Genomic DNA, 23,329 nt, shown 5'->3' with positions numbered 1-23,329 from the left:
GGTAACGGTGATTTCGAAGTCTTCAGAATTTAGTTTCCTGGTTCTTGATGGACAACCCACTTTGTCAGATGTCCTTATATACCGACGTGTCTCGCCACTATTGACCAAACAGGTTTGATCCGTCATTACTACAATTAGCCTGAATAATTTGGGTAAATGTGTATCTAGATTTATGCCTATTTTTCACATCTTCATGGACACCACAATGATTTCTCTCGTGTGGTAATATTTTTCCTTGTACTTATGTATGGTTTGCAAAATTATGAACTGCTGTGTCTGTGTAGATGAGAGAAGCAAAGTGTGTGTGTTGTGCACACGCTACATTATGGCCAAGCGTGCGCGCTTAAAGGGATAGTTCACTTTAAAATTAAAATTCTGTCATCATTTACTCACCCTCAAGTTGTTTCAAACCTGTATTAATTTATTTCTTCTGCTGAACACAAAGAAAGATATTTTGAAGAATGTCAGTAACCAAACAGTAGTCTGTTCCCATTGACTTCCATAGTATTTTTTTTTCCTACTATGGAAGTCAATGGGTACAGACTACTTTTTGGTTACGGACATTCTTCAAAATATCTTTCTTTGTGTTCAGCAGAAGAAATAAATTAATACAGGTTTGAAACAACTTGAGGGTGAGTAAATGATGACAGAATTTTAATTTTAAAGTGAACTATCCCTTTAAAATAGCATCTGAATAACACGCCACTGACTTTAGACTAGGTTTTTTCTGGTTTGTGGCGAAATTGTTTTCTGAAACTGCAAAATAGCACCAGGGAACGTTTGTGCCGGTGTTGTGCCGAATTTCGACCCCCTGCCAAATTATTACCCCCCTCGTTGAAGTCAGTACCTGATCCTAATCCTAACCCCTCCCCCACAACTAATCCTAAACCTACCAATGCTAGGGGGGTAATAATTTGGCGGGGGTCGAAATTCGGCACAACACCGGAACACGCCTCTTTTCGCTGAACCGCCCCCCCGAGCGCAAGATCACTCACTAATTTACCGACGTGCGTCTGTGAAGGGAAAAGTCCGCTGTGCGTCGGGTGCAAAATAAGAATGATACATGCGTCGGTGTACAACGTCAATTGACCATTCGCAAAGACCCGCCCACCTTAGTTACTGTCGCTATGTCCGACAAGCTACGCCGCTCTCACACACACCATGTTCTTACGCAGTGAAAAATACATCGTGGAGCAGAGAGGACACTGACAGACACAGACCAGCTTACTTTTGATATTAAACAAAGTCTCACCTTTTGAAATTTGTTCATTTTTTAAAAGAAATGTAAACAATAAATACCGTTTTGTGGCTCTTTAATGTGTCTGACAGATCGCTGTAGAGCATCAGTTAAAGCTGCTCGTGAACCGATCATCTCTTCCTTCTAGTTCATTTATAGCATCAAATAAACATGAATGAACATCAGAAGGAATGTTGTTTTAACCGTGGAAAGACGTCAGTACTCTCCGCTTCTCAAGTTCAAATCCTCCCATGTTAATCTAAATGGCGGATGGCGAAGTATGATTGGTCAGATCACCTGTCAATCAAGCTCCCTGCGAAGGGTCAATTGCGCTGGGTGCAAGATAGGGCCCTTTATGTTAGTCGCACACAGTGCACAGTTAGCAGACAGTGTTGTGATGTTGTATTGACTGTGATCTGTTTCAGCTGATGTGGAAAGTTCCAGAGAACGACATGTCGATGTGTATTTTAAAGGGGAAATCTAAAGAGGTAATGTGGAAAAATGTCCTGGATCTGAATGTTTCCTCACTGATGCTGGAATCTTTGTCAATATTTGATCCAGAGGATGAAATGTGTTTTGTGCTTGTGTGATAGACGGACTGTCGAAACTACGTTCGAGTTTTGCAAGTCCTGGATGAAGACAATCTGTATGTTTGCGGGACTCACGCGTTTCAACCTCTCTGTGATTATCTGGTGTGTACAACTCTTAATATTCACCAATTACACCTTCAAAACATTTCAAGTGTCAGCCGAGCTTGCCAGCAAACTCTCAACTGTGGATTAAAGTTTTTAACTGTCCATCTATTTTCTCCAAATGGATTTTGAGAAATTCTTCAATAAAGAGTTTTAAGTTTTAAACCAAACTAACCAGCTCACATTTACATAACATTACAAATATTTCAAATAACATTTGAGCATTTTGGGTAAAAAAGGCTTTGTGAGCATCTTTTATGAAGGAATGAGCTATAAAGCATTACAATATTACGCCCACAAATATAATATCACTGAGAATTATTAAATGCAGATATTAAATGCAATTTAAAAAAAGGTTTAAATGCCACCAATACATGACTTCTACAGAAATCATTATCAAAATTCTCAAAAATTACTCTTTGGATAACGATCCAGTGATGTTTAGTATACAGTATGTATATAATTTGCAAATGCGAATTTGCGAGTGTGAATCACAACTGAGTCCTTGATTTAATTTAAAAGATTCACACACCAAACCGAGACAGTATACGAGAACTGCATTATGGTTTTAGTTAACGATAGCAACATTGCTGTGATCTTTACTTTTGGGAACTCAGCTGTTCCGCTTTATATAGTTTTAAACAATTAAGTATTATCAGCAATTTCAATATGTGTGACATTGTTTATTGTCAGAACTTCCCTGATATTTTGATAACAATGGCCCTGAGTTTTAATACAATAGTTTCCTCTTTTTGTTTCCATAAAGACAGACAACAGGATCATGTGTGACTCTGTAGTCTGAACCCTTTATTTACATTCACGCATTCGGCTGACACTTTTATCCAAAGCGACTTGCGTTGCATTCAAGGTCTTCATATGAAGACTTCACATTGCAAAAAGCCTCTATTTGCCTCTATTATTTTATATATTTCTTCTAAAATGAGCATTTTTATAAGCTTGTATAGTATAAGTTCAGTAATTTCACTTTAATGACAATTAATAGGTAATTTGTCATTGCCATTAAAGTGAAATAACTGACTATAAACATGCAAAGCTTGATAAAAAATGATAATTCTAGAAGAAAATTACAGATGGCACTTAGAGGCTTTTGCATCTGAAGTCTTCATATTATGCTTTATCTGTTCCATTTCTTATTTTGCATAATAATAAAACTTTAACGGGACGTTCTGATGTCTCTCCCCGGCTCATTTCTCTTTAGTCTCTGCAGAATTTCAGTTTGCTCAACAGACCAGAGGACGGCAGGGGGAAATGCTCCTTTGACCCGGGCCAGAGTTTCACTACCGTAATGGTTGGTAAGTTCACCTGCAGTTTCCTCCTGTCCCCTGAACCACATCTGCAGGACGCCCTCAGTGTTTCGTCTGGCACTCTTCATATCCTCATATTTACAGTAGAAGTGTGTTAACTGCTTGTGTTTTTCTTGTTCAGATGGCGAGTTGTACTCGGGAACCGCTTATAACTTCCTGGGGAGTGAGCCGATCATCTCTAGATCTTCTCCGTCTCAGAGTTTACTGCGCACCGAGTACTCCACGTCCTGGCTCAACGGTACACGCAAATGTTTCAGTAGACAGTGGTATAAAAACAATATACTGTATAAATACATATAGAGCTATACAAGTAGGCATAGAGAACAGTCAAATAAGAGTTATCTCGTGTAATGTATGTTTCATTCATACTTAAAGCCGGAGGGCGCTCTCTCACAAGCCCTTTTCACACAGAGATTCTGGAAAATACATGGATAATGTGACCCGGGATCGTTTGATTTTGGTTCATTCACACTGCAAGTGATTTTCCTGAATCTGCGTGCGTTCACACGTAATGTAATGTCTCAGCAACGTCTTAAGTTTGCTTATGAGCTGCGATTTCTCTCTCGCTAGTGCATTTTTTTTTTTCCTGATTCGATCATAAACTAGCGCATCACGTTTCACTAGCTGGCGAGCGATCTCATCTTCAGTGTCATCACTACGACACACACCTTACGGCATTGATTACGGCTTTTGTTCACACAGAGCGCGTTCCGGGACTGATCACGGCAATGTTACTAGGTCCCCATCCCGTGATCGATAACGCCATCAATCCCGGGACGTGTTTGCGTTCACACAGAAGGCACTCTGGCAATTTTACGGCAATTTCCCGGGATCAACGCGCTGTGTGAAAGGGGTTACAGAAAGGCCAAAACCGATTCGTAGAAGTAATAACTTATGACGTTCCAGGAAATCCCTTATATGGACAAAAGCATCCAGCAAATAGCAGCAAGCTGAATAAAAAGAAACGTTTTGACTGATACACAATAAACACACGATTGCAATGATATATATTTTTTGTGTTTTTCTCAAGCCATCTCAAGGTATTGACAAAGTATACAAATAATGCAGTGCTAATTGACAGCCTTTTTTGTGTTTTGGACTGCTCACCAACGCTGCATTTATTTAATCAAAAATACAGTAAAAACGGGTAATATTGTGAAATATTATTACAAATTAAATTAGCTGTTCTGTGTGAATATATTGAAAATGTAATTTATTCCTGTGATCAAAGCAGTCTTCAGTGTCACATGATCCTTCAGAAATCATTATAATATGATGATTTGATGCTCAAGAAACATTTATGATTATTATCCATGTTGAAAACAGTTGTGTTGCTTAAAATTGTTGTGCATATTATTTTTCAGGATTCTTTGATGAATAGAAAGTCCAATTAATAGCATTTATTGGCGTTTATTACATTTTATTAATTACATTTATCAAAGCATTTATTAAATAGAATCTTTTGTAACATTATAAATGTCTTCACTGTCACTTATGATCAATTTAATGCATCCTTGATGAATAAAAGTTCTAATTTCTCTCTTTTTTTTCATCTTACCACAAATGTTTGAATGGTATAATGTGATAAAACTAATTAAAATGACAAAAACACACACATTTTTTTAACTAATGCTAAATCGAAAACTGATATAAAAGCTAATTCAGAATAAAATGAAAACTATAACAGCATATTAATACTGTTGCTCGGTTGTGACTCCGCTTGTGGTTGCCTGTGCAGAGCCCAGTTTCGTGTTTGCCGATGTGATCCGGGAAGGGCAGAACAGCCCGGATGGAGATGACGATAAGATTTACTACTTCTTCACGGAGGTGTCGGTGGAGTACGAGTTCTTCGGCAAGCTGCTGATCCCCAGGATCGCTCGTGTTTGTAAGGTGAGGTCAGCCCTGTGCTAATAACTCTTATCTCCATTCCTTCATCTTACATTTCGTTTCCAATGAAGGCATAACAATGTATTTGTTCCGCATGTTTAGGTTTTCAGTAAAAATTATCAAACTTCCCTCTTTGTCACTTAAGATGTTTCGATCTTATCTTATCCTGATCCAGATCTAGATCTTATCTCATTTTCTGTTTTTTAAATTCTTTTAACATGCTTTCAGTTTCTCTGTTTACTGCTAGAGAATCAATTGATCGTCATTTTCGTCACATAAACAACATTCAGAGCTAAAAGATATTCTTTCAAGCCATATTTTTGGACAACTTTTGGTGCATATTGATGTTTATTTTGGAAGCTTGTTTAGTTTATGGCGCAGCGTGCCGTTGAAATTAGCAGAAGCTTCTGTTGATTCTTTGTTCATGTAATGTAATAATTACCAAATATTTCAGAGACATAATTGAAAACAAAGCAGAATGAAATTTCAGACTGTAATACCAGAGCCTGACCACGAGCCAAACACAAATATTTTTTCTATTATATATTATACACTAGTACAATATTTTTATGTTTTTGAATAAAGTCTCTTCTGCTCACCAAGGCTGCATTTATTTGGTCAAAAATACAGTAAAAACAGTAATATTGTGAAATATTATTACAATTTAAAAAATCTGATTTGTATTTGAATATATTGTAAAATGTAATGTATTCCTGTGATCAAAGCTGAATTTTCAGCATTGTGACTCCAGTCTTCAGTGTCACATGATCCTTCAGAAATCATTAAACAACCAATTTCTTCATTTTAACGTCGTGTGATTACAGAAGCCGTTCAGTGCTTGAGGCTGCTGTTGGTTTTACTTCCAGTTTTAGTTCCAGTTTTAGTTCCAGTTGTAATGAAATATTTCCTTTATGTAAATGACACCATGCAGATGTACCATTATTTTCTATAAAGTGTGTCCCGTCTCTCGCTATGACAGGGTGATCTGGGAGGCCAGCGGACTCTGCAGAAGAAGTGGACGTCGTTTCTGAAGGCTAAACTGGTTTGCTCCATGCCCGAGCTCAACTTTGTCTTCAACGTGGTCCATGACGTGTTCATTCTGAAAGCCGCTCACTGGAGAGACACGGTTATCTATGGTGTCTTTACATCTCAGTGGTGAGCTTTAGCACATTTGTTTATGGTCGGTTGAAGAGCAAAAATGAAACCCACAGTGCTAAATAAGTGTGTGTGGCATTTAAAACCAGTTTGGCTTGATTCATCCGAGTATGTCTGTGAGTCATAGCATCACCTGGATGTGAGTAACTGGATTAATGCAGAACAAAAGTGGCATGAAGAAGTGGTAAGACTGGATTGTATGCATAAGTGAAATGCATTTCTTGTTTCTGTGTGTGTCAGGGGCAATGTTGGTCTGTCGGCGGTGTGTGCGTATAACATGAGCTCAGTACATGAGGTCTTCTCCAAAGGCAAGTACATGCAGAAGGCCACGGTGGAGCAGTCCCATACCAAGTGGGTCCGGTTTAATGGCATCACGCCGAGTCCCAGACCCGGAGCGGTTAGTATTTGCCCAAAACATGGATTTCAATGGTTTATTTCTGCTCACATGGATCATTTAAAGGGTGCTGTGAATGAGAATTAGTCATGAAAATAAAATATAAAATATAATTAAAGAAAATGATAATAAAAGAATAATGAAATAAAATAAAGTAAAATAAAATGAATTCAATAATAAAATATGAAATAAAAAATAAAATAATTGAAAATAATAATGAACTACATGCATATAATAAAATCACACACACACACACACACACACACACACAGGTGAAACTCGAAAAATTTGAATATGGTGCAAAAGTTCATTTATTTCAGTAATTCACCTTAAAAGGTGAAACTAATATATTATATAGACTCATTACATGCAAAGTGAGATATTTCAAGCCTTTATTTGTAATAATGTTGATGATTATGACTTACAGCTTATGAAAACCCCAAATAAAGACTTGAAATATCTCACTTTGCATGTAATGAGTCTATATAATATATTAGTTTCACCTTTTAAGTTGAATTACTGAAATATATATTTTTTTGAGTTTCATCTGTGTGTGTGTATGTGTATATATATATATAGATAACCCCCCCCCCAATATTTAAATCTATGCATTACAACCCCCCCCCCACAACCCCCCCAATATTTATACCATGATCACATGAAAACCCCCCCAATGTTCAAACCAAATCTACGTCCTTGACCACAATATATAGGTTTGTACTATAAAATTATTCAAGCATGTAAATTGTAAGTCAAAGTTAGCAATAAATATTTGACATAAGGAGAAACTAACATTTGTTAAACAGCCAGGCAGGAAGAGTTATCAGCCGAAGCTAATAAATATGTAAGGGATAATGTATAGCGAGGCGGTTGTTATAGCGAATACAACCCCGACAGGCTGATCAGGACCCGACGTGAAGCGGAGCCGGAACGGGTTGTATTCGCTAGAACAACCGCCTCGCTATACATTATCCCGCTTATTACATGGCTACCTACCAAACAAATCCATAATATGACACAAAATATTGATTTAAAAAAGAGTTAATTGATTGTATTGCTTCCGTTAAAGAACACCGTGTCCATGGCAACGCTCTGTTTTTCATGGCAACGGTGTGTTATCAAGAAATAACTGACTGCATTCTACATTAGAGTTTAATAATAACATCACATATTAACTGCTATCGCTAATCATTTGATTTGATGATATCTGTTTCAGTGCATCACTAACCTGAACCGCATGCAGAGCATCAACTCGTCCCTCCAGCTGCCCGATAAGACCCTGCAGTTCGTGCGGGACCATCCGCTGCTGGAGGACCCCGTGCTGCCCATCGGCAACGGCCCGCGCCTCATCACCAAAGACGTCAACTACACACAGATCGCCGTGGAGAGAGTTCAGGCGCTCGATGGAAACCTCTACGATGTGATCTTCACCGCCACCGGTGAGAGAGTGCAGTGAAGAGATGCGAAACCACAGGATGTCAAAGTCTGCTTTTGATTTGTTTTCCAAACCGCTGTTCGTGATATGAATGTAAAATTAAAATGAATAGATGGGGCTGCACATGATCTCTGTTCACTGAATGCAGTGAACTTCATCTCTGCATGCAAGCTAATGTGCATTAAGGAACACAGCGTGTGCTAGCTTTACTTTATTATACATCATTTACTACATTTTTGTTCACTGAAGTTTGCAGCATTTCAAAATAAAAGCTTGAGGATTTGAACGTTTGAAAGCGAAGAATTTAATACATAAATATTATTAGTAACTTGTAGTGTAAATAAAGCATTATGATATTTATAAAATATTATTTTTTTATTTCTTTATTTACAATTCTAGTTTAAGACAGTATTTTTTATTTCTTTATAATTAATTAAAATATAATAATAATTATTAATCAATTGATTAATAATATTAAAAATTATAGAATAATAAAATAGTAGTAATAATAATAACATAAATACTAATTATGATCATAATAATAATAATATATTATAAATAATAATAATGATACAAATATAATACAAAATTATTATTTTAATACATATATAATAATAAAATAGTATTATTCATTACAACAATAATATATAATAGATCATTATTATGATAATAATAATAATGTATTGTATAAATAATAATTATGATCATTTTTATTATCATTATTTATATAATAATAAGTAGAAGTAGTAGTATAATTATTCAATTATTTATTTAAATTATTTAATAAATATAAATAATTATGTCAAAATATATAATTAGATAATATATTATTATTATTAATGTGATTTAATTTTGATGGGGTTCCTAAAACACCAGTGTGAGTGTAATGTGGACTGAGACACTATCACATCTAAAAAGAGATTCGAGTCTACAGTACTTGAAACTTCAGCTACAAAGTCAAAACTAACAATCATTTATTAAAGATTCAATATTTCATCAGTTTACTTGCATGTCATGAGACCATAAAACGACATCAGAGAAGCATGAACGTGCGAATTATTGGAATATTAGCTTAAAATCTCAAGTAAAAAAGTTAGTGAAGCTGTGCTTTCCAGTGTGGTGATGGTGATAATAAGAAAGTGTGGTGATGGATGTAAAGAAAGTGTGGTGATGTGATGTTGTTGATGTGTCCTCAGATAAAGGTTTCCTGCATAAGTCTCTGGTGTTGGAGGGAGAGGTTCACACGGTGGAGGAGATCCAGCTGCTGAAGAACTCTGAGCCAATCAAAACGCTGGTGCTCTCCACACGGGCGGTGAGAACAGCTCAGATTCTCCTTATCAGCGATGTGACCGTTCGAGAGATGAATCTTGTGAAATAAAATCCACAAAAACACACTTCATTCACTGTAATTCCACAGCAGGGAGGAAGTTTCCATACGGTGGAGACAGACAGTCTGCACACACTCTGTTCCTCTTCCAGCAGCTTCTCAGGCTCACACACAGACAGTGAATATATGAGGCAATGAAAAATGGCTGCAGGAATATTAATTTATTAATTTATTTTATATATATGTATATATATACGGTATATATTATTTCTGCAAGTATTTCTCAATATATGTATATATATATATATATATATATATATATATATATATATATATATATATATATATATATATATATATATATATATATATATGTATATATATATGTATATATATATATATATATATATATATATATATATATATATATATATATAAAATAAATTACGATTAATATTCCTGCAGCCATTTTTCATTGCCTTATATATTCACTGTCTGTGTGTATACGGTATATATTATTAGTATTTCTCAATATATATGATATATACTTTATATTTTTAAGAGTCAGATGAATTGTCATATTTTTATAAAATAAAATGTATTTAAAAAAAAATATATATATATATATATTTTTTTTTTTACAATTGTATTATTTAATATCCATGCTTGCATATTTGTCCTGAAAATATTTGTCAGAGGAATCATAATTTATATTATTTATATCATAGTCTATCATTAATTTCTCATATCATCAAATTTATATTATTTTGTATTATCATGTATTTTATATATATTGTTCTGAAAGTGCTTGATATATACTTTATACTTCATAATTTTAGAGTCCGAGGAATCATAATTTATATTATATCATAGTCTATCATTAATTTCTCATAATCATATTTATATGATTTTTTATTATATATATATTTTATTATTATTATTATTATCCTGAAAGTGCTTGATGTATACTTTATACTTCATAATTTTAGAGTCAGAGGAATCGTCTTTTTTGTGTGTTATAATTTATGATATAAATATTTTACATTTTATTTTATTATATAATATCCATACTTGCATATTTGCTCTGAAATAACTTTAGAGAAATCATAATCATAGTTTCATTGCCAGGTAGATTTCTAGATTCTAGAAGTGGATTGCGGTACAAATCTAGTTATAAATAATCACGCCATGTTTTCCTGTTTTTCACTACATGAACACAAGAAAGAACGTTTATTCATTTTAATTTATATGCACTAATTGAACCGTACAGCCTAATAAACATCAATATTTATGTATTTTTATTGTATAATTTATATATTTGAATCTCAAACATTTGAAAAAACATGTAAAACTACATGAGCATTAGAGTGAGTCATTGATTGGTTGTTTTGCACGGATTGATCAGGCCCGGTTCCTGTACGCTGGTTCTGACTCCGGTGTGGTCCAGTGTCCCACTGCGTTCTGTGAGAAGTACCTGTCCTGTGTGGACTGTGTTCTGGCTCGAGACCCGTACTGCGCCTGGGACACACACTCAACGTCCTGCATTAATATTTTCCAGGATGATGCTCAACAACGGTGAGAAATGAGACGCTGCATTGTGACTGACAGCACGTCTGTCTTGTTACTTCTCAAATATTTGCAGACACTGTATCTCTGCGCTGTCTTTAAAGAGGAACACATTACAGTGTTTTAAAGACACTTTTAAATATTTTTGAATATATTTTCTGGAATATGTTAGCCAGACTGCATTATCATCTATAATCAGATGTGTCTATATTTCTGAGCTGTGTGTGTGTGTGTGTGTGTGTGTGTGTTTACAGGAAGTTGATTCAGAGCCTCAAAGGGGATGCTGGGATATGCCCTCCAGGTGTGTAATGCACAATGTCATTTTGTGTTAAATTAGACTCCGTCAAGAAGCTCAAATGGTCCAGTTTTAGTGCCTGTTTTGTTTTATTTTTTAGTTTTTGTGCTGTCTGTACACTTGCTGAGACAGACCAAAAAAAACAAGAGTGCATGAGAACATTGTCACTTATCTCATAATTATACAACTTTTTCAACTTCTCAGTAAATTATAATGTAATGTATAATATATAATAATGGTTTTTATACCTTATAATTTTAGAGTCGGGTAAATTATCATTATTTTTTTGTTATTTTTATAATTTATTTTTTATTTATATCATTTATTATGTAATATCCATAGTCGAAAATTTGTTCTTTAATAACTTTTAGAGTCAGAGGAATCATAATCACAATTTAAACAGTCATTGCTGGGTAGATTCTAAATGATTAAAACAGGAAGTGGAATCCAGTACAAGTCTAGTTATAAATAATCACGGCATGTTTTCCTCTGTTTTTCCCCACATGAACACGAGGAACAATATTCAAATCAAATCAAAGTTTATTTATAAAGCACCTTAAAAACACAGTGTGTACCAAAGTGCTGTACAATTTCAAGCGGATTAGATAAGACACAGAAAGATACAAGGAAAGAAATAATACAATATAAAAATGAAAAAATAATAATACTAATATAATCATCAAATTAAAGCCTTACAAAGTACCAAAGGCATCATATTAAATTTATAAGCACAAATAAAGTAATACAATAGAATAAACATTTACCTTTTGATGTTTTTATTATGCGTTTTTAATCTAAAACTTTTTGCAATTTTTAAAAATAATTATAGGTGTCACTTTCCCCTTGTAAACTAATGCTGAGTACACACCAAAAGATTTTTTGCATCTTATAAGATTTTCAAAATGTGATAGACCACAAACATGAGGACAAAAAATCCTAGATTTATCCTCCTATAGTGTGTGTGTGTGTGCCATGATGTGACAAAGACACACACTAACAGATTTTCAACCATAGTCTCGACTGTGAACAAAACTAAATCTCGCGAGACTTCAGAATAAGCATGGCGGACGATATGCAGGAAGAAATTGCGCTGATAGTGTTTTTGGTTTTACACGACACGTTGTATAAACATTAGTGCTGTTGCCACAAATCAACAAGCTGATCCTCCACATCAATTACACTTTAGTGACTGTGCTTGTTATGCTTCCGTCTTCCATCATCTCGCTTTCTGATTAGATATTGTTTCGATTCACGTGATGATCTCCAGAGCGTGCGCGCGTTTGTCCCAAGGGCGTAATCCATCCGCCGGAAAGCGAAGCTTGATTAGCCATTGATTAGCAGAGCATCTCCTGCTGTTAGCGTTCCATCGACTCCCATTCATTTTGGCGTCACTTTGACAGCGAATAACTTTACATCTGAGGCGTTTAAAGACTCCATTTGTCCATTATTTATTTCTAAAGAAACACGACAATGTATAAAAGGCTCCATTACTTTGTATCTTACGTTATGGCAGTTTTTGTAAAAATAGGCTAACGATTGCGTCATAACCACTCGACTCTCTGTCGCACTGTAGAGAAATTACCGTATAGACCGGCGGAGAAGCTCGCAGGCAATCGGGAGGACGTGGAGGCATAAAGTCAAGGGAGAAGCCCATAGAGAGTGATAAAGTTGCTCCCGCTGCTAGCTCATGGACAGCTAATGCTCACGCTCTCCGTCTCAGAGATTCGGAAAGGAATGATTCAGATTTGACAGACCTACAGCTGTCAGACAGGCTCACGCCACATCTACGTCGTCAAGCTCAGTTCGCCTGGCGATCAGGAAGTGAGTGCTTCTAATTGGCTTCACTTTTCTCCGTTAAAAACCTATGGGGTCGCTGTGTCCAGTTTATATACTGTCTATGGTTTGTCCTCTGGGTTCCCCCCACACATCAGGATTTCTAATCGTAAATATTCAACATGTTAAATATTTACGATTCGCGATCGGGGCGACTCCGACGTTCTTCCAAGCAGATTCGGACACTCTTAAAGGGATAGTTCACTTTGAAATTAAATTTTGGTATGTTTTAGCTTACCTGAAGTGCATCCAAGATGTCGGTGTCTTTGTCTCCGCAGTAGTTTCAATTTTGATATTTTTAGGTCAAACCGTTCTTGTCTGTCAGTCATATAATGCAGGTGTATAGGTACTGTCTCCAAAAGCATGCAGAGATGTCTCTAATAGCATGGAGAGAAAAGTCCAAATGAAAAAATTCCCCATCATAAGTGCACATTGATGGCCTAAGACACGAAACAAGCGGTTTGTGTGAGAAAACTAACAGTGTTTATATCGTTTTTATCTCTTTTACACAACCACGTCCATCTGATCTGTTTACACCGGATTTCTTCCCCGGAAACTAATCTAACCGCCTTCGATTGGACGTTGCATTTTTAAACTCAGCAGAAACGCGTGTGATTGGCTGTACGGCTCAACGTATGCCTTTGATGGACCTGAACAATGAAGCGAGTAATGTGTGAAGATAGAAGGCTTACAAATTGGGAATAAGTGAAAACTCAACACTCCCGGATGAGTTGGCGCGAGCTTAGGCCATCAATGTGCATTTACGATGGGGAATTGTGTAATTTGGACTTTTCTCTGCATGCTTTTGGAGACGGTACCTACATACCTGCATTATATGACTGACAGACAAGAACGGATTGACCTAAAAATATCAAAATTGAAACTGCGGAAACAGACACCTACATCTTGGATGCACTTCAGGTAAGCTAAAACATCCCAACATTTTATTTCAAAGTGATCTATCCCTTTAACACACCTCACACCAAGAGAAAATCTGATAAGATAATCTGAAGAACCATCAAGATAATCGGGATATAGCTAGGATTGTCGGAAGGGAATCAGTTTGGTTATCTTTCGGTGTGTACCCGGCATAAGAATGTACTGCATTGATGTTGAGGATAATTGCCGTGCTGTCGCTCTCTCTCGCAGTCGCTGCTCTGTCGCTGGAGGACTACCAGCAGGTGGCGGTAAAGCCTGGCGGTTCTGCTGACCTGGCGTGTCAGGTGCGCTCTAACCTGGCTCAGGTGTTGTGGAAACTCAACGGTCACGTTCTCACCGAAGCCTCTCGCTTCCTCCTGCTGGGGGAGAACGGGCTCCTCATCTACAGCGTGACGTCCGAGGACGCGGGCCGCTACGAATGCTGGTCCGTCGAATCCGGTGCGGGACAGAACTTCACCCGTCTGGTGGCCGGATACGTCCTCCGCCTGGACCTTCCCGACAACACTCCTCTATTATCCGCTCAGCGTCCTCAGAGCGCGTCCCGCGACCCGACCCCGGCGTCTGAAGGTAATGACGGTCTCCCCTCAGGACTAACGTCCACACACACGGACTCTCCCTCACTAACAACCCCTCCAAACAACGCCATTAAACCCAAATCCCACATCCCTCCAGAGGTCAGCAACCTACCGGCTCGCACCGAGACGCTCGATCCTTCGGCCAAATACATCCAGCACGACAACAGCATAGCCCTGCTGTCGCTCTTCCTCCTCTTCTTCCTCCTCTTCCTCGCGGCTCTGGCGTATAACTGCTACATGCAGTATCTGCCGGCGCCGTGTCTCCGCATGCGATCCGCGCTGCTCGGCTCACACAAGAAGCCTCAGGCCGAGTACGTGGCCTGTGAGTCGGGCCTGATGGAGCCTGTGCAGGAGAAGACGGATTCAGCCAATCAGAACGGAGCGCATCCACTGCACGCGCTCAGAGACACCGGATACGAGACGGAGACGGAATATGTGAACGGAAAAGTCCCGTCCAACAGCTTCGAGGACGGTGACGATAGTCCCAGTAAAGGCCGACCCTTCGACATCGACTGCGTGTCTCAGCCCATTGAATACGCCGACGCCGACACGCCACACTAGCGCAGGGTTCACACGCGCTTGCGTTTAACTCGCCGCAGCGACAACTAAATTCCAAATAAGATTCCAAATTGGAAACATTATTTACCAAATTGGTAAGTGTGTGTGATGTTTTCCAAATTGGAGTTCCGGACTGTGTTTGAATATATTTTTCTGTGCAGTTTTTGGGGCGTTTAATATTCACCCTCGGTTTGCACTCTCCTGTTATTGTCTTATTTTCTGGTACAAAACTATTCTTAAATCAAGATACTTTTGCTTGAGAAGCAAAATAAGATATTGAGTCTTGTTATTCAAAAACATTTATTTCAGTTTTGTGTTTATGTTAGAAGACACCCTTTATATTATTTGTAGTATTTTTTATTTTTTTTGGGGTGAAATATCAACAAACCCTAAAATGTAAAGAAATTTTTTTTTATATATATATACTATTTGCAGGATCATTTTGACATTATTTCGTTAAATTTGAATACAAAAAAATGGGTTTCTGATTCTGACAGGATAATTTTGTATTACATATAAAATATTTCTGGCATAATAATAATAAAATTAGTTTAAATGGCATAAATATATCATTCAAATGTAAAACAAGATACATACGCCACTGACACATTTCTTCTAGTTTTCTGCATTCATTTAAAACATCATTTTTTTTTTTTTTAGAAAACAAGTCATGTTGATTCTCCAGTAAATGTATCTTGATTTCCGAATGTTTCGATATTGGCACTGGAAAAGAAGACAACAAAATATGCAGGTAGAATTTTTTTTTTTTTTTTTAGTGAGGGGTGCAACCCGAAGTTTATTGGTGATTTGATGGTGTGTGATTTTAAATCTCAGGGATGATTTCAGTATCACACATGCAGGATTGCATATAAAGAGGAAGAGGACGATGTCTCTGGAGGCTCGGGAACGCTCAGACACGGAGAAAAAGCTCAAATGGGTTCCTCGTGTTTATAAACGAGACCAAAAACTAAGTCTAAACACTGTGATGTGCCTCTTGCACAGCTTCCTGTGGTTGCAGATGAGGTGTGTGTGTGCGTGTGTGTGTGCGTGTGTGTGTGCGTGTGTGCGTGTGTGTGCGTGTGTGCGTGTGTGTGTGTGTGTGTGTGTGTGTGTGTGTGTGTGTGTGTGAGCTGCCGTCTCACGTGACAATATTTCTTTTACACAGTGTTTGACTGAAGTCCACATCCGTGAGCTTTGAAAACTTTTTTTCTTAAAGAAGAAGCTTTATGATTTAGATATTTTTGAAGATATTATATTATTTATGTTAGCAGCAATAGTGTGAATGAATATCACAAAAAAAGTCAAGAAACTCCCAAAATTGAAAGAAAAACGACCTCTTTTTGCTTTAAAGGATTTTTTTTATTTCGACATTATTTCGTGACAGTGAAATAAATAAATTGTGTCCTGACAGGATCATTTTCATGACTGTATATTACATATAAGGTATTTTTTTGACATTATGGCAACTAGAATATTAAGAAGTATGCTATAATGTCACTGGAAATAATGTCACAAGTTTTTATATATATAGGCTATATATAATTTGTAGTATTTTTGGTTTGTCAAGAAACTCCAATGTAACGAGAATCTATTATTTTCGCATAAAAAGACCCTTTTAGGACATTATTTTCAAAAAAAAATTTGCCAATATTTCATAACAGTGATTTTAACACACACACACACACACACACACACACACACACACACACACACACACACACACAAATATATATAATAAATTGTCCTAACTGGATCATTTTCATGACTGTATTGCATTATTATGCTAATTCAAATACTAAACTTAAACGTCATGAAAATGTCACAAATATTTATTTTCTTTATGCAATAAAAGTAACTTTTTTCTGTTCTTTTTTTTTCTTCTTCTTTTTTTGCATTTTGCCATTTTCATGATAAATAAATACACCGTGTCCTGTCATTTTCATGGCTGTATTCCATATGAAGGACTTAAGCGTTACGATAATTGGAATATTAGAAAAGAAATCCGCATAAAATGTCACTACGTATAATTTCTTAGTGCAAAAACATTCTTCAGATTTTTGTGTGAAATGTTTGGTCACGCTTCTCCCGCCGTCATTCCCAGCTTTCCCCGTGGCGCTCCTGAAGCCGCTGTCCACCTCTGATTCTCAGCACTCTCTCCTTCCCTCTCTCCTGCACAGCACCCATGGCTGTTCCTCGTCCCCCTGTCGACGTCCCGTCCTCGGGCTGGAGGGGTGTGGATGGGCCTCGGCTGATCCCGCCTCTCCTGAGGGAACAGTCCTGGGCCCTTCACCCTCACCAGGCCTTTCTGCTCTTCTGCCTGGCCTTGGGTGAGTGGTACCTCTGACCTCTGACCTCTCTCTCATCAGCCTTGTCTCAATACTCTCAAGACTTTCTTTCACTCCTCCTGCAATATTAAGCGTTCTGATTGGCCGCTTTCTTTCACTCCTTCTGCATTAAGCGTTCTGATTGGCCGCTTTCTTTTACTCCTTCTGCATTAAGCGTTCTGATTGGCCACTTTCTTTCACTCCTCCTGCATTATTAAGCGTTCTGATTGGCCGAGGACTCCGATTTTGTGAAGTCATATGACGAGTATTTTGACAAGTGTTTTTGTGTGTCTGCATGTTCTGCTGATGCCTAAAATTTGCATTCCAAGTTTTCTTTTTGCTCCTTTATTTTCAAAACAAGAGCGAATAATAAAGAGATTCACTTCATTAGAGTTTACTAAGCTTTTATTTGACAGTAAATAACTTTAGAATTTCATTATTTTTGTTGTTTTCTTACTCTGTTCAGATCTTAATTTATGATTATGGTTTGTATTATTGTCCTGTTCTGTAAATGGACTCTTGTGAAAGAAGTGCGTGAGAAAACGTCTGACTGAAGGACTCTATGAAGGACGTTCACCACATCACATGCACCAGTCGTGTACAGTGTAAATATTTGTACAGAAAAAAACTGATGATGTACAAAGTTTCTTCAAATCTTTTTGCTAGAGAGCCTGAATAAATGTTTGAATTGCAAAAAGATGTGAAATGCTGTTTATTGCGTTATTGAAGCTGTATATTATGGTATAATTCTGGTTTAAAGTGCCCCTATTGTGCTGTTTTAAAGACTCGTAATTGTGTTTTGTAGCCTCCTGCAACATGTTTACATGCATCCAAGGTCAAACACTGGCATTTTCTCATAATATCCATTGCAGCATCAGCTCATTTCATAGAGACTCTGAGTCTCTCTAAACCCCGCCTTTCTGAGAGCCTACTCTGCTCTGATTGGTCAGTGATTGGTCTACTCTGCTCTGATTGGTCAGTGATTGGTCTACTCTGCTCTGATTGGTCTGCTCTGCTCTGATTGGTCAGTGATTGGTATACTCTGCTCTGATTGGTCAGTGATTGGTCTACTCTGCTCTGATTGGTCGATCACTTACAGTGTGTTTCGGTAACCAAATAGCCATTATCATACGTGGATTTCAGCTCCGGATGTTCCTGAGCTCTTGCACACAGTGATACGAACAGAAACAATGGCGTCGGTTTTACTTTATATCAATCTCATCCTTTAGAAGAGCATCAAAGTGCATTCACACGCTGAAAACAGCGTCTTCTCGACATGAACAACACAAACCAAACCCTTCTAGTCTCAGATACAACTAGTGTTTAAGGGCGGGGCAAAGTAGACGCTGTACGCCGTCAGCCAATGAAAACCATAGGCTGGTATTATGCAAATTAGTTACAAAACTACATAATTTCGAGCGGGAAGTGAGACTGGAGTTACTGACCAGTCGTTTCTGGCGGTTGAGAATCACTTCTTTCTTCTGCGAGACTATTACTCCATTTATCTGCACTTAACTTTGCAGACCTTTCACGTTCACAAACAGCTTTATTACACACGACATGAAAGTTAATATCCGACAAACCATAACTGGGGCACTTTAAAGAGCTTTTGAACTGAGCGAAATCCTGACACGCAGAATCTCAGTAATGAATTAATTTTTGCAAATATAAAATGCACAAATCTATTAAAATGTGCTTGATGTTTTCTACCAAAGAAATGGCATTTATTTTATAAAAAATACAGTAAAATTGTGGAATATTAGTAACATTTTACTGTTTTCTATATGAATATATATTAAAATGTAATTTATTCCTGTAATCAAAGAAAAAAATCTTTGGCATCTTTGAAACTACATCAAGTATCATTTTACACAATGAGATTATTTGTGTATTATTATACACTACTTTTTTAAGAGAGGGAATCAGTTCCAGTGTTGGGGAAATGCATTACTAGTAACGTGAGTTACGTAATCAGATTACTTTTTCAAGTAAAGTAACGCATTACTTTTAAAATTTACAACAAAATATCTGAGTTGCTTTTTCAAATAAGTAACGCAAGTTACTTTGTTTTCCCATTTATTGACTGACATCAAAAGTGACAAATCAAAGTGCAGAGGCGTTGTGTGGGCGATGTTTATTGTAGTTCTAGACTAAATGTGAGCATTTACTCATCTCACTTGCACACACAAGAAAATATTCAATATTCCTCAAAATGAATCAAATCAGTGAAATACAGAATCAGAATACTATGCAAACCTCCAATAACTAAATATGTTAAATAAAACATATTTTTTTATGCATTTAATCTCACTTTATTGACCAATGTACTTGGTTCTGACCTTCGATGATTCCGTTTAATAAGCAAAAATGACTATAGATGATTAGAAAGGTTTGCTGGTTTGCTTTCCTCTACTGTACACATTTCCTTCAGCCGGAGGATTATTATTTCACTTTTAGTGTGAAAGGGTCTTTACATTTGTCCAAAAATATAACTTTTGTGTTATAAAAAAACAAGCCCAGCCCAGTTGGGGAAAAAAGTAACGCAAAAGTAACGTAACACATTACTTTTCTAAAAAAGTAACTAAGTAATGCAATTAGTCACTTTTTAAGGGAGTAACACAATATTGTAATGCATTACTTTTAAAAGTAACATTCCCCAACACTGATCAGTTCTGGCATTAAACATGCGTGACACATGTGAAAACATTCATGTTTAAAGAATGTCACCTGCTCAAGTTAAACTGGGTTATCAGCATCAGTGTCTCTGTCAGCACAGATCAGATGTGTGCAGAAGTGCGCTTACAGTGATGAGCAAGACATTTCAAGGCAGAAATGTGAAGCTCATATTTTTGTTAAAGCACTTTATAATTGTGTGTTATCTGTGGCTCGAGCAGTTAGTAGAGCAATGACACAAGCAATGCCAAGATCACGGGTTTGATCCCACATCATGATCGGAGAATATGAATATCTTGAATGCAATGTAAATCACTTTGGATAAAAGCATCTGATAAATGTATTTGAGCTAAAGAGTCTTATGAGGTGAAACTCATTTTCTGGGTGGATGAACTATTATTCATCGCCACTTTAGATTATTTCTATCTGTAAACACTCACTATTTTATCCCTGTGTTTACTGTGAAAGTGAGGTTTACAAGTTGAAATATAACTCAGGAAGTGTTTTTGGGTCGACATGTATGTGTGTCTTTGTAACCAGTGAAATGAGACAAACTGAGATGAGTCAACATGTTTTGAAACCTGTTTCTGCCATAGAATAAAAAAATAAAAAAGGAAATCGCAACTTTTTATCTCAATTTTGACCTTTTTCCTCACAAATCTGACTTTATAACTCACAATTATGAGTCTGAATTGCGAGATATTTTAAAATTTTGAGGTAAAAAGTTACCTTTTATTATTTATTTAGATTGTTCTGTGGTGGAAACAATATTCCAAAAAAAAATGTTCAGTGGTCAACATCATGTCAGATACTGTAAATCCAGCGTGTATATATAACCACTCAGTTGTTTATGGAAACACTCATTTAAAAGATTTATTTACTCATTTAGCTGAATGCATTTGAAGCAAATCCTAACTAATTTGATCTGGTTTATGATGTGAATGTACAGTTTGTTATGCATGTAGAATGAGAGTGTGTGATAATCCGATGATTCCTCAAACAGCATGGTGTGTGTTTGTGCGCGCGCGCGTGCGGGCGTGTGCATGTGTGTGTGTGCGCGCGTGTACTGGAGCTCTAAATATCATGTAGGGTCCAAATGTAAGTGCAGTTTTCCTTCAGGTCCTATAGATGTAAGTGTTGAGTGGCACATAAATGGCCGGAGACTGGAGACTCCCGTGTTTGAACACAGACGTGTGGTTTCCCATGATGCCGTGCTGGTGAGCAGCTGGCTGAAGGAAGACGCTTTGAATGAAGATGTCCAGTATGAGTGTACGGCCGTGTCTGAAACTGGGAATGATGCTTCAAAAGTCCAGCTCCGGCTCGACGGCAGAGGTAAAGCCTCGAGTCTGACTTTCAAGTGTGTGTTGTCATCTTCTCCTGTAACGTGATGTGTGTGTGTTTCCTCTCAGACGAGGCCGGTGTTCCTCACACACATGTGGATCAGTGGAGAAACACACTGTCTGAACACAACACACTCCTGCAGGAGTGGAAGAAAGCCTGGGTGAGGGAAATCACAGCGTTTTTGATGTTCAATGTTGAATTTTAGAGCATGTTTCCTGAAAGAAATGAAAATATGATCAGGTATGATTTTTTTTTTTTTTTTTTTTTTTTTACTGAACTTTTTCTCTCGAATCAGTGAACAATTCAAACTCTTGCACTTGAGATCAAACTTTTAGGGTTAGGGTTTTTTTTAATACATTAATAATTTTATTCAGCAAGGATGCATTCAATGAATCAAAAGTGACAGTGAAGATTAGACAGTGAGCTTTTATAATGTTAAGATGCTCTTTTGAACTGTTTTCATCAACTTAAAATTGTTTCATCAGCATATCTGAATGATCTCATGTGACACAGGGATCACAGGAATAATGACATTTTAATGGTCATCGTAAACTTGACATAAACTGTAAACTTGTCCCTCAAATCTGATTGGTTGATCTGAGAGTTGGTCCAGGAACATGTGGTACTTGGTGAAATCACGTTCACCACATTATATGCACATAGAAACCAGCTATTTTAAATTGTAATAATATTTCACAATATTAATATTTCTACTGTATATAGAATGTATAATGAGCAGAAGAGACTTCTTTCAATTTGCTTTCGAAATGTTTTTGCACACACATGTTCAAACATCACTGAGCAGGAAGATGGAAGTGTCTTCATTCAGTATTTACAAAGCTGAACCAAAAATATATAATCATTATTTATTTATAATGCTTTTGCACATTTAAAATGCTGCCTCATCAGATTTAGGGTTGGTACTGAAGGTCAGTTAGATGTAGAACCTTTTCCGTAAAATTGTGTGTGTGTGTGTGTGTGTGTGTGTGTGTGTGTGTGTGTGTGTGTGTGTGTGTGTGTGTGTGTGTGTGTTTGTGTATTGACCTGGACATGTCAATTTGCGGTTTGATTTCTACAGGATGGGTTAGGGTTAATACATGATGATGGTGTATTTGTACACTCTAAAAAATGCTGGGTTGTTTCAACCCAATTTTGGGTCAAATGTGGAAAAACCCAGCCGTTGGGTTAAATTTTTAAATTACATTTTTAATCCAACGTTTGGGTTTGTCCATATTTGACCCAAAATTGTGTTGAAACAACCCAGCATTTTTTAGAGTATAGTTCATCACAGTTGTTCTTGTCCTGCAGGAGAGGTGTGTGTGTGTGTGTGTGTGTGTGTGTGTGTGTATGTGTATGTGTAGTTCATCACAGTTGTTCTTGTCCTGCAGGAGAGGTGTGTGTGTGTGTGTGTGCGTGTGTGTGTATGTATGTGTAGTTAATCACAGTTGTTCTTGTCCTGCAGGAGAGGTGTGTGTGTGTGTGTGTGTATATGTGTAGTTCATCACAGTTGTTCTTATCCTGCAGGAGAGGTGTGTGTGCGTGTGTGTGCGTGCGTGTGTGTGCGTGCGTGTGTGTGTGTGTGTGTGTGTGTGTATGTGTATGTGTAGTTCATCACAGTTGTTCTTGTCCTGCAGGAGAGGTGTGTGTGTGTGTGTGTGTGTATATGTGTAGTTCATCACAGTTGTTCTTATCCTGCAGGAGAGGTGTGTGTGCGTGTGTGTGTGTGTGTGTGTGTATGTGTATGTGTATGTGTATGTGTATGTGTATGTGTAT

The 23,329-nt window shown here is 37.1% G+C and overlaps 1 protein-coding gene across 10 annotated transcripts in view; it reads left to right on the top strand.

Annotated features, from left to right (window-relative positions):
- sema4d (sema domain, immunoglobulin domain (Ig), transmembrane domain (TM) and short cytoplasmic domain, (semaphorin) 4D) overlaps nucleotides 1-23,329 on the top strand; it is a 73,384-nt gene that overhangs the window by 49,037 nt on the left and 1,018 nt on the right. For 5 of the 10 annotated variants that reach the window (XM_079586401.1, XM_079586402.1, XM_079586405.1 and 2 more), the window contains 12 exons: nucleotides 1,663-1,725; nucleotides 1,831-1,929; nucleotides 3,149-3,242; nucleotides 3,376-3,492; nucleotides 4,993-5,144; nucleotides 6,121-6,296; nucleotides 6,537-6,693; nucleotides 7,907-8,129; nucleotides 9,322-9,437; nucleotides 10,858-11,027; nucleotides 11,273-11,319; nucleotides 14,296-15,364. In XM_079586401.1, coding sequence (XP_079442527.1) covers nucleotides 1,663-1,725; nucleotides 1,831-1,929; nucleotides 3,149-3,242; nucleotides 3,376-3,492; nucleotides 4,993-5,144; nucleotides 6,121-6,296; nucleotides 6,537-6,693; nucleotides 7,907-8,129; nucleotides 9,322-9,437; nucleotides 10,858-11,027; nucleotides 11,273-11,319; nucleotides 14,296-15,221 — 2,340 coding nt within the window. In that variant the 3' untranslated portion in view covers nucleotides 15,222-15,364. Of the gene's footprint in view, nucleotides 1-1,662; nucleotides 1,726-1,830; nucleotides 1,930-3,148; nucleotides 3,243-3,375; nucleotides 3,493-4,992; nucleotides 5,145-6,120; nucleotides 6,297-6,536; nucleotides 6,694-7,906; nucleotides 8,130-9,321; nucleotides 9,438-10,857; nucleotides 11,028-11,272; nucleotides 11,320-14,295; nucleotides 16,533-17,395; nucleotides 17,546-21,334; nucleotides 21,548-21,624; nucleotides 21,717-23,329 lie in introns of those variants that run through there. The other 5 variants (XM_079586406.1, XM_079586398.1, XM_079586399.1 and 2 more) reach the window with 2 other exon arrangements.

The sequence above is a fragment of the Phoxinus phoxinus genome (assembly GCF_949152265.1).
Source record: "Phoxinus phoxinus genome assembly, chromosome: 17".
Classification (NCBI taxonomy): Eukaryota; Metazoa; Chordata; class Actinopteri; order Cypriniformes; family Leuciscidae; genus Phoxinus; species Phoxinus phoxinus.
The sequence above is the reverse complement of the archived record's forward strand: the minus strand, read 5'-3'. Positions and strand labels throughout refer to the sequence as shown.